Consider the following 15708-nt stretch of genomic DNA (forward strand, 5'->3'; position numbering starts at 1 on the left):
TAATTGCTGAAAAAATTACCCTAAGTCAAGAATTATTAAAAAGAATATACTATTTCTTATACATTGGAAATATTTTTTATGAATTTATGAGTATTGTACTCATTGATTATTTAAAAAATGTGTAGTTTCTTTGTGTATATATACAAACGGGTCAAGCATTGGTTTAAACTTTTTTAGCCTATCACCTAAACTTTTTGTTATAGTACTACTCAAGTTTATCTACTTTTGTCGACAGATAAAAACAGATAAATTTGACTAGTTCTACTGGCAAAAATTCACTTGATGGGCTAAACAAACTTAAAGCATTACTTGGTCCGTATGTACGTGGGCACGAAAGAACTATATATTTTTAAATAATTAATAATTATTGAAAATATTATCCTCTTTTTGTGATCATTGTAATTATTATGTAACTTTTAATTTAAAATATCACCCTAATTTTGTTATATTGCTGATATTATCATGTAAATAATAATATTATTGAAAATATTTTCCTTATAATATAGTGATTATTGAAATTATTACGTAAATAATAATATTATTGAAAATATTAGCATAAGATTGTGATTATTGATATATTATGTAAATAATATTATTGAAAATATTAATTAGTCAAAGGTTGTGATTATTGATATTATTATATAAATAACATATTAGCCTCATTCTATGATTATTGACATTATTACCTAAATAATGTTATTATTTATAATATTTGTCTACTTTTGTGATTATTCATATTATTATGTAAATAATATTATTATTGGAATTATTAGCATCACTTTTATGATTATTGTAATTATTATGTTATTAACTACCATTATCCTAAAATATTTACTAAGTTCTTTAATTTTCTAAATAATTACACAAATTTCTCAATAAATTACAAAAATTACACAATTATACAATAATTACCAAAATTACACAATATAATCTAAATTTCACAATATTTTCAGAAATTATACAATTAGATAATAATTACAAAAATTACAATATGATCCAAATTACACAATAACTGCAAAAACGACACAATTACAATAATTACAAAAACTACACAATATGCCCTAAATTACACAATAGTATGCAAATTTAAGTTTCTGAAAAATATTTTAATTTCATGAAAAAATATAATTTCTGTAAAAAAAATTATGCAGATTTTTTTGGAAAATGAAATATATTTTATGAAAATATTTTCAAAAAAAATAATGTATTCAGGAAAAATAATTTAATTTCACGAAAATATTTTTATTTCAGTAAAAATATATTTTAATTTCTGAAAACTATTTCTAAAAATATTTTCAGAAATATTTGCAAAAATATCGACTAAAATTATTTTCAGAAATAGTGAAAAAGAAAAAATGGGGGGCAAAAAAAATATTTTAGAAAAAGATTTTAATTTTTGAAAATTATTTTCATAAATAGTTTCTAAAAAGATTTTCTTGAATATTTTCGTCAAAGCTATCTTCGTCAGATTTATCATCAGATTCACAATTCGTCGTTCAGGATGTTTCTATTCCTTGTTGATTTCCAATAGAAAGCTCAATTTCGTTTTTGCACTTCCGAAAGGACACTTAATCTTCTCATCCTCCATATATGCATATTGAGACTTAGCCCATTCTACATGCAGTAACATCATCCTCAAACTCCGGAATAAGACCCGCCCTTCTAGGCAGGTTTTTCTCATATATTCATCTTTTCAACCGTCTTAACATGATGAGTCCTACACACACATATATATATATATATTATTATTATAACCTTAAATTTAATTGAGAAATAAACAACAAATATAACCAATTGACAAATGAAGGGCAAAGTTGTTACATGATCAAATAACTTCAAATATCAACAAAAATTCGAGAGAGATTGACAAACGAGAGTATAAAAATATTAGATGAGATAGTGAGAAATCAAGAAAATTCGAGAGAATTTGAGGAAATAGAGATAATATATGAAGAATGGAAGAAGATAGTGAGATTAAATAGAAAGAGATGAACATATATATATATATATATAAGAAAATTTGGAACGATTTTTATAACGGTTACTAGAATACATAATTAGCCGTTAAAAATAGTCGTTAATTTACAATCTATAACGATTATAGGACCACATAGGAACGGTTTTGTATCCGTTAAATTATAGCCATTGTACCTTTTTTGGAACGGGAATATAATATTAATAATACATTCAAATCGTTCCAACTTATAACTCAATTGGTTACAGTCTTTGTAACGTATCTGTCTTAAGTAAAACTCATACTTAGGAACGGTTATCAGAATATTTGTGCAACCGCATACTCAAACCGTCACAAATTGTACCTCATTTTAGAATAGATTTATCAACTATTGTATTTGCAATACTAATTGTCTCACATATAGGAACGGTCAACTCAAGACCTTCTCTAATTTTAATAATGCGTTACAAAAAAAGTTTCAATTATTAACCGTTATAAGTTTGGACCGATTTTGGAAATAGAAACTGTAACTATTATTTTAGATTACCTTTGATAACGGTTTTACCATACCAAAATCACAAAACATAAAAAATTATTATTGTGATGTCATCAACCACTTTCGTTCCTCATGAGTCCCAATACCCATTCCATTATGGAACGGTCTTTGAAACGGTAACCTTATCCGTGCCAAATTTAGCTTTTTTTTGCAGTGTCAGGACCCCTAGGTTTGGTCTAATTAAATATAGACACCTTGTGGTTTATAAAATTAAATTTAGCGTTCCTGAGATTTATTTTTATTTAAAAAATAAGTTCCTTCGCTATTCAAAATTCACCAAATTTGTTGATATTAATTAAAAAAAATATTATATTAACTCCTGATTGATTCATTACTGATTTATTGCAAGTCAAATAAATTTTTTTTATGATCAAATTACTCTCATACATCTTTATGTGTTAATACATGTGGGGAGGTATATCTTCACCGTTATAAGGTAGTTCTAAAAAAAATTATTTGACCTGCAATAAGTTAGTAATAAGTCAATCGATAGTAAATATTAATTTTCTTTCAATTTTTTGTTAATATCAACAAATTCAATAAATTTTAACTAACGAATAGATTTATTTGTTAAATAAAAGTAAATTTCAAAAATATTAAATATAATTTTTTAAATAATAAAATATTTATATATAATTATTTTAAATCTCATAAAAAATAGTATAATTATTTCTTTCTTTTGATACGATGGGCAGTTGGGTGAGCGTTGTCAAGGCCATGTGCGGCGACACGTTTAGCCCAAGACCAAGGGCTATCACCCCATGCTCAACTATTACAAAATTGATCGAGAATTGACGGGACGAGGCCAAGGGCTCACGGCCTAATGCCCCTTTTTATTACTGCTTATATCCCAGGGCATAATGCCCCCCTTCTTTTGTAATTATAAAAATTCATATTTATTTAATCAACTAATAATTTGAGATATTGTGGCTAACCCATCTAATAAAAATAATGATATGACTAATCTACTTAATAAGAATCATTTTAATTAGTTACTATGATTTAATTCTTGAAAAATATATAGCAATACATGAGTTTATCTAGTTAATAAGTATAACTAATCAATTTATATATATATATATATATATATATATATGTAGCAAGACAAGCATAATGCAATTACATCGACCCAGTAATTCTTTATTATGCAATTGTCACATAATCGCGACATAAGCAATATCAATAATTAAAGGTAAATATAAATTTTTATTTAATTTTTTTATAATATCAACAAATTCAGCGAATTTTGACTGATATATATCTATTTGTTGAACTAACATAAAAGCCCAGGTTACAAATTATAATTTTCTAAGCCACAAAAAGTCTACATATAATTTTATATTAAATTTTAAAGGAGGCAAGTATAATTATTATTAATGACTAATTAATTGTCATAATTTGTATATATCGATTGTTGATTTATAATGTAATCGTAATCCTCTGGCCTTTTCATATTTTATAAAATTAAAATGAAATTGCCCGAATTCGCAGTAGCTAGTATTTTGTCTTGCATGCATGGCACACTGAATGCACACACCACCTGATGAGGAATATGTAGCTGTCGAAAAGCGCAGATACGTGTCAGTTTCGACCCATGCAATCCACTCAACATTCCTTGTTTTCCCCTCCCATGTATTTCCAGTCCATCAACCTCTGATGCATCAGATTTTCTACGTAATTCCAATCCCTCTTCCCACCACCGATCACAGGTGTTTCTTCTGCACAGCAGCTTCATGGACTTGGTTAACGCATTCCTCAACATTTTCGCACCCATCTTCACCGTTACCACATTCTTCGTCTTCTTTCCCGCCTACCTCTGCTTCAAATCTCTCCACTTCTTCTGGCGTTCCATTTTCAGCGAAAATGTCGCCGGAAAAGTCGTCGTCATCGCCGGAGCTTCGTCCGGTATAGGGGAGGTTTGTACTACTTCGTTACATTGTTGGTTTTATTTAGAAATACATGCATGTTATACTTTGATCGGATTGAGTACCAGCTGCTTGTAAAATTTGCTAATATAACTTATTCGAAAGGGAAAATTGCGATTTTAGTCCTGGAGTGGCAGTTCTGAATTTGTTTTACGAATTTATTTTAATAATTTTGTCACACGTATAGTACTCGTAATGTGTATATGACCAGCTTAATCAAGTGCATTTTTCTAACCATTATAGTAAATTTTGATGATTTTTGTTCTCGACGTGCAGAATTACAGTACAAAATTATCAAAATGAATTCCGACAGAACCAAAATTTTCACCCCTGAGAATAAAATTGCAATTTTTTCCCGTATTTGAAAATGCAAATCTTTGTATTTTCACTTGAGTTTTGTGCATTGCTGAGAATTTCCTGTTTAGCTTCTGAAATGGTGATATTGGGGGTGTGGCTGATTGTAAAGCATGTAGCATATGAGTATGGAAAGAGGGGCGCATTTTTGGTGATTGGGGCAAGAAGAGAGAACGCTCTGCGAGAAGTTGCGGAGAGGGCCTATTTGGTTGGGTCTCCTCGTGCTATCCCTGTGCCCTCTGACATCTCCAAAGTTGAGGACTGCAAGACATTGATTCAAGAAGCCATCAACCAATTCGGGCGATGTAAGTTTATATATGGGCATCTCTCTAAAAATTTACCACTACTTTAGCCGAATCGTTCGCTAATTCTTGAGTGGTTTATGAATTCAGTGGATCATCTGGTGATGGCTGCTGGAGTCACTCCAGTAAGTATGTTTGAGGACACATTTCAAGTCACCAACTTCGCACCAGCAATGGTAATCAACTCAACCTGTTGTCCGAGAGTACATAATTTTGAGTTCAAACTTAATATAGCAGATGAGAAATTGTTTGCATTTTCATTCATAGGATATAAACTTTTGGGGTCTGGCTTATGCAACTTATTTCGCCGCTCCCTACTTAAGGATGACAAAAGGCAGGATTGTTGTAATTGCGTCTTCGGCTAGTTGGCTGAATGCACCACGGCTGAGCTTCTACAATGTTAGTATCAACTTCATGAACACTGGTCTTTTAGCTTGTCTGTTTGTGGAAATCTTGTTATGCTAAAGCATATATCTGACCTATTTGCAGGCAAGTAAAGCTGCAGTTGTTAGCTTCTTTGAAACGCTGCGGACTGAGTTTGGATCAGATATTCGGATAACATTGGTCACTCCAGGATTGGTTGAGTCGGAGATGACAAAGGGCAAATTCCTTGACAAGGAAGGGAAAATGGTGGTGGATCAAGATATGCGAGATGTAAGATCCTAACTTAGGATCCGAAGTTATTTCAATTATATGAGCTGATTGATTCTTTTACTCCAAATCTTATTGTGTGCCATGTTTCATTTAATATATACATGGCTCAGGTTTCATTTTCATCTATTTTACTTCAAAAAAATATTTTCGACATGTACAAACTATAAACTACATATTAAATGCAATCAAAGATGCAATAGAATTCGGAATAGAAAAATCCATTTTGATGTCCATCATTGGAAGGAAGATGATATGTAATTTTTCAAAGAAAATGATATTTCATTTATACCTAGCCAGAAAGCAGATACGGCTTTCTATTAGAATTTGTTGAATATTTCGTGGAAAGGAAAAAACTGGGTTAACAAGATATAATTACTGTCAGGTTGTGATGAGTGCTATTCCAATAGAGTTGGTTGGGCGATGTGCAAAGGCAATTGTGGACGGTGCGTGCCGTGGAGACAAGTACTTGACAGTGCCTCCTTGGTTCAGGACGACCTTCTTCATCAAGATGATGTTGCCTGAAGCAACAGACTGGTTTAACCGCTGGTTTTCCATCACTGAACCAGGAATTCCAGCGACAGAAGCTATCAGCAAGAAAGTGGTAGATTTGCCTGGAGTCAAGGACATCTTGTGGCCAGATTCTGTCCGGTCCCCCAAGATTAAAGCCAACTGATGCTAAAGAAGACAATCAGCTAACAGGTTGTCTCAGGGATCTTTCTAATGGAAGTATATACTATCAATAAGAACCAGACAGCACAAGTTTGAATAGCACGCTCGGACAGTAAAGATTCTTGCTAAAGAATCAACGAATCGTGCTTTAGAAGTGCAGGGTGAACTTCTTCAAGTTGGAATCCTAAATGTTCAATAGGGACATCAGAAGAGATCCCTTCTAGTTCTATCTTCCATGCATTTAACACTAGAAACAATTACACCCCTAGCACCGGTGTGTAACTATATCTTGGTCAGAACCCTATTGTTGTAAGAATCGGGCTGATATTAAAAGGCTCATATCAATCTTAGCACTACCATGAAAAGCTTATTAAAGTAATATCAACTCAAGTAGTTTTATGTCAATGAGATCGTCTTTTAATATGAAGCAATTTTTTAACATGGAAAGTGGTTTTGTGCAAGTAGTTCCCGACCTTTTATATAGTTCTCATTGTCTTGATGGAACATCTCCTCTATGTTACAGCTGATGATTTTGTTTTGTTTCGGAGTACATGGAGCACCGCAAAAGTCTTTTGGCTTTAAGGGGATAGGTCAATAGGATTTTGATGAGATTGGTTCTGCGGCTGAGCAACACTGGAAGATTTAAGCCTCTTGAGGAGTAACCAGGCATCAGAAGCAGGACAACCCTGGTTCATTTCAACAGCAATTGGAACAGGACAGGATTTATTCATTTCTACAAGCATTGTCCCCTGATAAACAAAAGATTCAGAGTACAAGAAGGTTAGGCTGTAAGACTGAAATTGTCATCGATTTAAAACTTTTCACCTGAAACAATTAATGCGAATAACAAACCTTATATTTTGTAAGATAAATGTTAATTAGACTTCAAGGAAATATGTAATGAACATTCGAATCGTAGGAATACCAGGTAAAGAAGCTCAAGGACCGAAGAGTTACGGGACTGAATGTTTATCTATGAAATATTTAAGGAAAGCCCCCAACCTTATATTTTGTAAGATAAATGTTAATTAGACTTCAAGGAAATATGTAATGAACATTCGAATCGTAGGAATACCAGGTAAAGAAGCTCAAGGACCAAAGAGTTACGGGACTGAATGTTTATCTATGAAATATTTAAAGAAAGCCCCCAAACAAGAGTAAGCAGGTTTGAGGTCCAATGAATCAAATTCAACATCAGCAAATGCAACATCAGCGTGTAAAGTTGAATGAATTCAACATCAGCACACGCAGCTGAAAAAATCAATTGATCATCAGATTAATCTACAATCATAGGACCTAAAGGCAGTCAACAGTGTGGGGTAAGGGTTTGAGAACCTATTACTCTCGTGATATTGTAGTTCATCAAACTCATCGAAAATGTTGATCTGAAGTTAAGAATATGTCAAAAAAGCCCCATATATCTCCACATATATTATTACCTAGAAGGTTTGTTTCTTGGCAATGAACTGAAATGGATCCTCATCTAGAGTTAGATGTGGAGACAAAATATAGAAATCCGTACCTCAAAATTAACCAAGAATATCTGGAATTTTTTCAATGTTTCCTTCATCTCACGCACACGCTTTGTGTCTGAAGATGTAAGAGCACTTGTAACTTCCTGAGGAGAATAACCTATTCCATTCTGTACAACCTGAAGCGGAAAATCAGGTTATTGATTATAAATAGGCATCCAGGAGAGTTATTTATCAATGAATTACTCACACTGTGATCGATGAGGATCTCTGAGATCAGGCTGCCATCATCGACATAAACTCGAAGCTCATACGTAGCCCTTTGTTTGTATTGAAACCCCTTAACGCCAGTCAGAAAGCACTGCAAAAAAGTACCAGGTAATAATATATCCATTATAAAGTGTAAATACAAGACATTGAGGCAGCTCAGAATTCCACAAAAAATCAAGAGTATAAAACATGCATAAGCACTTGTAAGCAAGTACCAGAAATTCTGATAGGAACATACATATCTAGCATACTTCATGAGACTTAATATGACCTAGGCAATAGAACTGAAAAACGAATTAAACTACTCGATTCAAGATCAATCAATTAAAACTCATTTAAGTTGACTCATTGAACTTAACAAACCAACACAATTTTTTTGTTTGATAAACTACCAAACTTCACTCAAGCTTGATTCCATTATTTAGAAAATAATAAATTGTACTTAAAATATTAAACTTCTCAGATTCCATTCATGCTTGCTCAACTAAAGCTCTTCGAGCTTGATTAAATACTAATCAAACTAAACAGTAATTTTTTCAAACTTGATAGTAATTCAAATGAGTTTGACAGGAACATATCGGCCTCGACTTCTTGTTTACATCCATATTCCATACTAATCGACCAGCCTACTTCATTCTCTGGCAATCCACGAAAAGGATTTTAAAAACTCAACAAACTTAAAACAATATCCATTAATATGAGAAAATTATGGGTGACAAAAGGTGGTATTATCCAAACGGAGCAATTTAACAATTACTAAGAGGGTATTTAGCTAAACTTATTTGAAAGATCATATAATAACTTACAAGATGTTCTAAAATTTAGAAAATGTTAGAACTTATTTCAAAATAAGTTCTTGAAATTTTTGGATAAATAAGATGCTAGTAATGGCAATCTGTTAATTCAATCAAAGTACTTTGTTAAAATTTTAAAAATAAGTTAAAAAGATCTTTACCTTTTTACAAAAGAGCTTATATATTTCTTAACATTTTATTTTAAATCTTATAAGTTCCTTTTTTGGAACAGACTTTGTAACATCTAATAAATTGTCAAACATCTTATAAAATGTTTTATAGATCTTATAAGCTCACCCAGATACCCGCTAAGTCATGCAACTCACACAGACATAGAATTCAGTGAACCAAATCTCAGCACATAGACCATGACTTGAGTTGAATAGGCTCTTCGATATGCCATGCCAGTCAACCATTTAGCAGCTAGTAAGACAATGAACGACATGTTTATTCTGTTTACCGCATATACCCATTACCTGCATAATCCCATTAAGTGCAACACTTGGCTTCAGAAGAGAAGAGTTTGACAATACAACCAAATTAGCATTAGGCTGTAGTGAAGTGAAAACCAAAGATAAAATCACGCCTATTCATCGGGCATACCTTTATTTTTCCTCGAACCATGGAAGCTTCATCCTCAATTGTCACGCATTTCGCTGATAAAGTAGCCAAGTATGTAAAAGGGGTTTCTTTATCTCTGGAAAGTATAAAATGGTGCTCCAACTCATCTACTATAGATATTTCCTCAACATCCATGTATATGGCAGATGACGTGTCCGGATCGCCATTATCCCTACTCACTCGAACATTACCATCCTCAGACATGTTATTGGCAGAGATGCTCGGTTGGGCCACTGTAAAGAGCAAACATAAGCAATCAAGAACACAGAATAAAGAAACAGAAAAATATTCAGTCATACAGTTATCACATGTTTGTATTCTGGTTGCAGCTAAAGGTGAAATGACTTCAGTTGTGGGTTCAGTGATATGCTGTGGAGTCGTAACACACTCTAGTGGCTTCACTGCAGACAGTGTACTAGGCTCAACAGTAGTCCTGCTCACAGGAATTCCAATGTCTTGTCTAGGCCTGTCTTTAGCAGGAATGCTGCCAAAGGCAGTTCCTGTAGAGCATAAACGCAGGCAAATTAGGAATCTTGAGTACCGGAGAAACATATGGATTAAGTTTGATGACTCTTTTTAATAGACAAACCTTGACCAGTAACTGCTAAACGTGCACTTGCATGCATATCAGTATAACTTGGAACTTCTTCATGTTCTCGTGGCCGACGTGCAGCTGACATGTTAAGCTCAGTATTATTCCTACTGACTGGAGTTGCAAAAGCTTGAGTGGTGATATCATTGGCATGGATGCCAACGGCAGTTCCTGTGGAGCTCGAATGTAAACAAATTAGGATAACAAAACTAAATATCATGAGACAACATCTAACACTTAACTTTGCAAGTCTATACAACTTGACATACCTTGCCCACTTGCCTGCTGATTTATTGAATTCGACCTGGTGTTGCTGTCTGCATTCTCTGGAACAGGATCATTACGTGATGGCCATGCAGCAAGAGTTGCTCTAGATGCCAGAGGAGGAACTACTCCTGTCCTATTTCTGACAAAGGGTAATTAAGGGTTATTCCCAGTCACGATGTCTAACTCAAAAGTACTTTTCATGTAAGTCTAGCTTCTGTTCCAAAAATGAGCATCTCAAAGTACTATTTACGGCCTAGCAAAGGTCATTGGCAATATGGAACAAAAAAGCACGTGCTCACAAGTCTAGGAATTGAAATTCCTTTTATTAAGGTACTTCCCAAAAGCACCTAATCACATGAAGCAGCTCTTGCAACTAAAAGCATCCAGCCAGAGGAATCCAGTTCAAATGTGCATCTGCTCTTTTCTGTGCCAAATACCACCTGTTTTTTTCCAATCTTTCTTCACAAGAATACCAGAAAAATTCAACTAGTAAAATAATTTGACTACCTTTCACCAATGCAAAACATTACAGGGAGTCAATTGCAACTAGGATAATAAAACAATTAGAGCAATTGTATTAGACTATTAGCGGACCACTCAAATACCTTTTTCCTCTTGGTGGCTTATTTATTTCATTAACAAGCCTCTGCCGTGCAGCTTCCAACTCCTCTACAGTGCCTCCCAAGACTTCAAGAGCTTCAGGGACCAGCAACAACAACCCATGCCTAACATTTACATTACAAATAGCTACCTGTATAAATATTCCCAAACTTAATCAACTGCTACCACCTCCAACTTAGCTAATCAATGACCATGAATCAGCCAGATGTACATAGTGAACAGAATTGTGACCTTCAATCCTGCAGGAGCCAGAACCTCAAGATCTTTGATAGGCCGATATTCCATGCCAAACACACGCTGGACGCCATCTGTCATAGACAACTTGAGACACCTTTTGATTCCTGATGCAGCATTTTGGTACCTTCCACGAAGAGGGCAGCTGATATTCACAATCTCATCCACCTATACAATCCTCATCAGACGTGCAACAAGCTCCAAAGATGTTATGCATGTCAATTAGAAACTAGTTGTCCAGCACTTACACAGCATGTACCTAATATAACATCTAGAGACCCCCTTATTTACAGAGTAAATTCTATGAATGTACCAGCACATAGGTTTCACTAAAGGTCATAGTAAAACTTGAACTAAATTATATCCTAAAGCACTGCTATAATACTTCTTGTGTTATCAGTAATATGAAATTAGAGTACCCAAAAAGTGCAAAATAATTTTATACATGTCAAAAAATATAATCTTAAAAGGCATATCATTTGCTATGAAGAAATAAAAACTTGAATTGGCAGAAATCGACATACATTTTGATATGAAGTAAGCCCACCTCTTTATACCTGACTCCGACAATGTTTGCAGTAAAAAACATCTTTCTAACCCATTTGATCCGATATTTATACTATATTTAACTTAGAATACCAATTCATCAAACACTTCCCAAAAGTAACACAGATTGTGCAGCACCTTTTGCACCAGGCAGAGGTGCTCTCAAATACAGCACTATGTTCACCTGCAAAACAAAAGGCCCCTTGAGATCGACCAAATGTAACGTGTGCACATTTGGAGGAAGCGCCCCTGCCCCGCAATAGTTCATGTCCGAGAACAAGAACTGCCCGAAGCAAAGCTTGGCCTTTGCTGAATCGTCCAATCCCTGAAACCCCGCGACTGACAACTGAAGGCCATGTAAACAAGAATCCAGCCATTCTCTCTTCACTCTAAGCCCTAGCCTTTCCAAAACGCCGTTCACCGGAGAAGTTGATACCTCAAAATAACTAGTATCACCGTTCACACTAGCGAAATTGGAATTGTTAGTAGCATTGCTGTTAATATTTTCTTCCTCCTCGTCGGAAATATCAAGGGGAATTGGTTCAGAGGGGCGGCTTGCATTTCTTTCAGTGTTGGTTGTGGTGGAATTGTTACTGTTGGGGGTAGGGTTCGAAGAATTGAGAGTTACTGTCTGGAAATCGATATCAATATCGTCGATGATGATGTCCTCTATCTCTTCTTCTTGCTGTTGCGGCGGTGGCGGCGGCGACTGTTCTTCGTCGGAAGAGCATACTACACGGAGTCGCCTTCTAGACATTTTTCTGCGTTGGCTCCCACTTTCCCTCCAGTTTTGGTTTCTCAGCATTTTAAAAGGGAAAGCGGAAACAACATGGACCGGCTATTGGGCTTGTGATACTTACTCCAAGTTGTTGGGTCAACATACTCTTGATGGATTGGGCTTCATCACACTATTGTGGGCTATAAATGGGCTGAGTTTGGTTGAATTATTCTAAGAGAGGGAGAGTTTGCGGAAACTTCTACCTTTATATAAATAATTTTTTATAGACAAAATTAAAAGTCATAACAGAATTAAAAGTACGTAGTGTTTGTAAAAAAAATTAAAAATCAGCTAAACTGAATATGTTTGGAGAAAAATCACTTCTAAAACAAGCTTAAAGATTGTTTATCCCCATATATTAAAAAAAATACTATTTTTATGTATATTTGCACTTGTTCTTTGTCAATAATAATACTTTCTCACAAAAAGTAATAAATTTTATTTTTGATTATTATATTTTAAGTTTATTAATTAAAAAAATTAATAAAAAAATGAGTGTTTAACTTATTAATGATCCCACTAGGTACTATAATTGTTCCTTCATACACAATAATTAAATTTAAAAAATATAATTTTACTAATTAATTGTAGCCATTTAATTTATATTTTTTAATGATCTAGGAGTAATCCAATTATATAATGTAGCAAATAAAATATAGAAATTCTAAAATATTAAATATGTTAAAGTGTAAATTTTATTATTGTTAAATTATTGACTATTTAAAGTTTTCATTATCAACATTAGATATGTAATTTTAGAAATAATTTAAAAATAATGAAATTTAAAAATATTATAATGACAATAAAGTAGCAATTTTCAAAAAATAAAAAATAAAATAAAGCATCTAGAAGCACTTTCGAAGATACTTAAAAAAATAAAATAAATGAAATTTTCTTTTGTTAACGCCAATAATTTTCTCCAAACCTAACGAAAGAAAATCATGTATAAACAGAAAATTTTCAAAAAAAAAAAAAATGCAAGTATAATTTTAAATTGTTTTAAAAAAATATAATTTTATGTTTTAAAAATAAATCTAAATATAATGAACTCATTTGTATTGTATTTACAGACGCATCAAGTGTGCTTTGCGGATCAATTGTAAGTGAATATATTTAATAGAAAGACAATAATTGCATGGTATAGTGGGGGGATCACATAGCTGATCAACCCTTTGCCGGGAAAAAGAGTAGAATTAAATTGGCACGCGTGGAAAGGCCGCATATGGAATCTCCACACGTGTACATTTCTAATTGAGACCAAAACCACTCTTTGTGCGATTTAAAGCTTTAAAGTTCGCTATTACAAGACATTAAACAACAAATCCTGTATCCGCAACTACCACACACACACACACACATTCCTTAGTTTCAGCTTATATATACAAGACACTTTTCACTCAAAAATAAACGGTTGGTGATAACGTAAATATTAAATTTTAAACTATCAATTATATTTTAAATATTTGTACTAATATGATTACTTATTTTATTGCAACTATCGAGGAATTATTGTATTTATCATGTCAGTCATTTGATCTGTTTTTAATTATGTATTGATTTTCAAATTTTGTGTTGTATCCATCTGGTTATATGGAAGCAAGTATTGCGTGTCGTGGTGATTAGTAGTATAAAAAACAAAGTCACTTCTCATTCATAACAAGTGGGGTTGTGACATTGCAATGTTATATTGCAATATACCAATTATACATTTAAATACGTGTACCAATACAGTTATTTATTTCAAATGGTCAACGTGAATATACTATTATATTTGTTGTCCTCCACTTTTGCTCACGTTAACAGCTTGATTCGCTTTTTATCATATATTGAGTGTTTTTAGAATCTATATCGTATCTATATGATTATATGCGCGCAAGTATTGCGGGCCACAGTAGTAAGTAATATTAAAAAGAAAGTCACCTCTCACTCACAATGTGATATCGCAATATTAAATTTTAAAATACCACTTATACCCTTAAATATCTATACCAATATAATTACTTGTTTATTTCAAATGGTCCACGTCATCTTTTAACTGTCAATATACTATTATATTTTTTCTTCACTTTCACTCATATTATTTACTTGATCCATTTCTAATATATTGATTCTTATTATTAAATATTGCGCCATATCTATCTGATTATACGCATGCAAGCATTCCACACTGGTAGCACAACAAAAGTAAACAATGATTGTTAGTGTAATATATTATATACTTTTAGCATCAATTCTTGTACTTGAATAAAGTTACTATAATCGTTCTATTCAGTTGTTTTTTCCTACCCAATGATTTGATAAAGTGCAAAAGCTGAAATTGTATGCTATACTAAAAATGTGTGTGTTTGTTTTTTTATTTGGAACAGTCTAAAAATGTGGTCTGAGTTGAAAGCTAAACCACCACACTCACTCTCCGTCGTCGCTATAAATGTCAGGTTCATGAGAGTACATTTCCTACAAGAAGAAAAGGAGACGTGAAATTAAGAAGAGCTTCGATCAGCTATGGCAGTGGAGAAGAAGTGGGTTGCGGTGTTGGCCGTGGCAATGCTGACGGTGGTCTTGTTTGTTGCTCCGACCACGGTGGAGTGTGCCATTGGTATTGATCTGAATCCATGCACGCTTGTTGAGTGCATTGCTGCATGTAAGAAAGTGTTGGAGGGGAAGTTTGTGAGTGCAACCTGTGCAGCAGGTCCCAAAGGGAAATACTGCATCTGCTTAGGTTGATTTTCATGTGAAAACCGATGTATGTCGACCATAGATGAACACTGTCTTTATCTTTTTCCTGCTCGTTGTACTTTTCTCTTCCTCAACGATGGTAGAAAATGTGCAGTAGATCGGTGCTTGTGTATGATCTGTGCAAGAAATTGTAAGTGTAGTTTGTGGTTGTACTCAATCCTGCTTGCTGTTTAAAGGTGGAGATTGTTGTGGCAGAATCATCATTTGTTGTATCTTATCTTCTGTTTTTCAGTCTACTTCTAACCTCAGGCATTGGACAAGAAAGCTCATCACTTCAAGTAATAGTTAACTTGTGGTATGTTGTGGGGATTTTCATTGTCTTATTACTGGAATAAACATTAGGATGGGGAAAAAAGTTCTGAA

The 15708-nt window shown here is 33.5% G+C and overlaps 2 protein-coding genes across 5 annotated transcripts; one reads left to right on the forward strand and one right to left on the reverse strand.

Moving 5' to 3' along the window:
• The first annotated feature begins 4106 nt into the window (after positions 1-4106).
• On the forward strand, positions 4107-6819 carry LOC105158154 (11-beta-hydroxysteroid dehydrogenase A). The gene is made up of 6 exons (XM_011074796.3): positions 4107-4426; positions 4902-5094; positions 5182-5267; positions 5359-5490; positions 5581-5745; positions 6128-6819. The coding sequence occupies exons 1-6, from the start codon at positions 4244-4246 to the stop codon at positions 6416-6418; spliced, it is 1050 nt and encodes a 349-aa protein (XP_011073098.1). The 5' UTR covers positions 4107-4243; the 3' UTR covers positions 6419-6819.
• Positions 6820-6862: 43 nt separating this feature from the next.
• RMI1 (recQ-mediated instability protein (DUF1767)) lies at positions 6863-12619 on the reverse strand. Of its 4 annotated transcripts, none has more exons than XM_088878857.1 (10): positions 12016-12619; positions 11283-11453; positions 11036-11181; positions 10433-10569; positions 10161-10334; positions 9880-10071; positions 9554-9804; positions 8137-8247; positions 7937-8065; positions 6863-7163 (listed from the first exon to the last, which is right to left on the reverse strand). In XM_088878857.1, exons 1-10 carry the CDS (start codon positions 12586-12588, stop codon positions 6993-6995), a joined length of 2055 nt encoding a protein of 684 aa, XP_088734983.1. In that variant the 5' UTR covers positions 12589-12619; the 3' UTR covers positions 6863-6992. The 4 variants fall into 4 exon arrangements, with proteins under 4 accessions (XP_088734983.1, XP_088734982.1, XP_088734984.1 ...); XM_088878856.1 differs by having other exon boundaries at positions 9871-10071; XM_088878858.1 differs by having other exon boundaries at positions 9871-10071; positions 11283-11412; positions 11970-12350.
• Positions 12620-15708: the final 3089 nt, after the last annotated feature.

The sequence above is a fragment of the Sesamum indicum genome, linkage group LG3, assembly GCF_026168435.1.
Source record: "Sesamum indicum cultivar Baizhima isolate 11 linkage group LG3, ASM2616843v1, whole genome shotgun sequence".
Lineage (NCBI taxonomy): Eukaryota > Viridiplantae > Streptophyta > Magnoliopsida > Lamiales > Pedaliaceae > Sesamum > Sesamum indicum.

Excerpts from the sequence above, each read along its gene's own strand:
- LOC105158154 (XM_011074796.3), top strand. The coding sequence starts at position 4,244 with ATGGACTTGGTTAACGCATTCCTCAACATTTTCGCACCCATCTTCACC. Across the intron at positions 4,427-4,901 it reads CTTCGTCCGGTATAGGGGAG|CATGTAGCATATGAGTATGG; the intron begins GTTTGTACTACT and ends CTGATTGTAAAG. Across the intron at positions 5,268-5,358 it reads CCAACTTCGCACCAGCAATG|GATATAAACTTTTGGGGTCT; the intron begins GTAATCAACTCA and ends TTTCATTCATAG.
- RMI1 (XM_088878856.1), bottom strand. The coding sequence starts at position 12,588 with ATGTCTAGAAGGCGACTCCGTGTAGTATGCTCTTCCGACGAAGAACAG. Across the intron at positions 10,335-10,432 it reads TCAGCAGGCAAGTGGGCAAG|GAACTGCCGTTGGCATCCAT; the intron begins GTATGTCAAGTT and ends CGAGCTCCACAG. Across the intron at positions 8,066-8,136 it reads AGATCCTCATCGATCACAGT|GTTGTACAGAATGGAATAGG; the intron begins GTGAGTAATTCA and ends TTTCCGCTTCAG.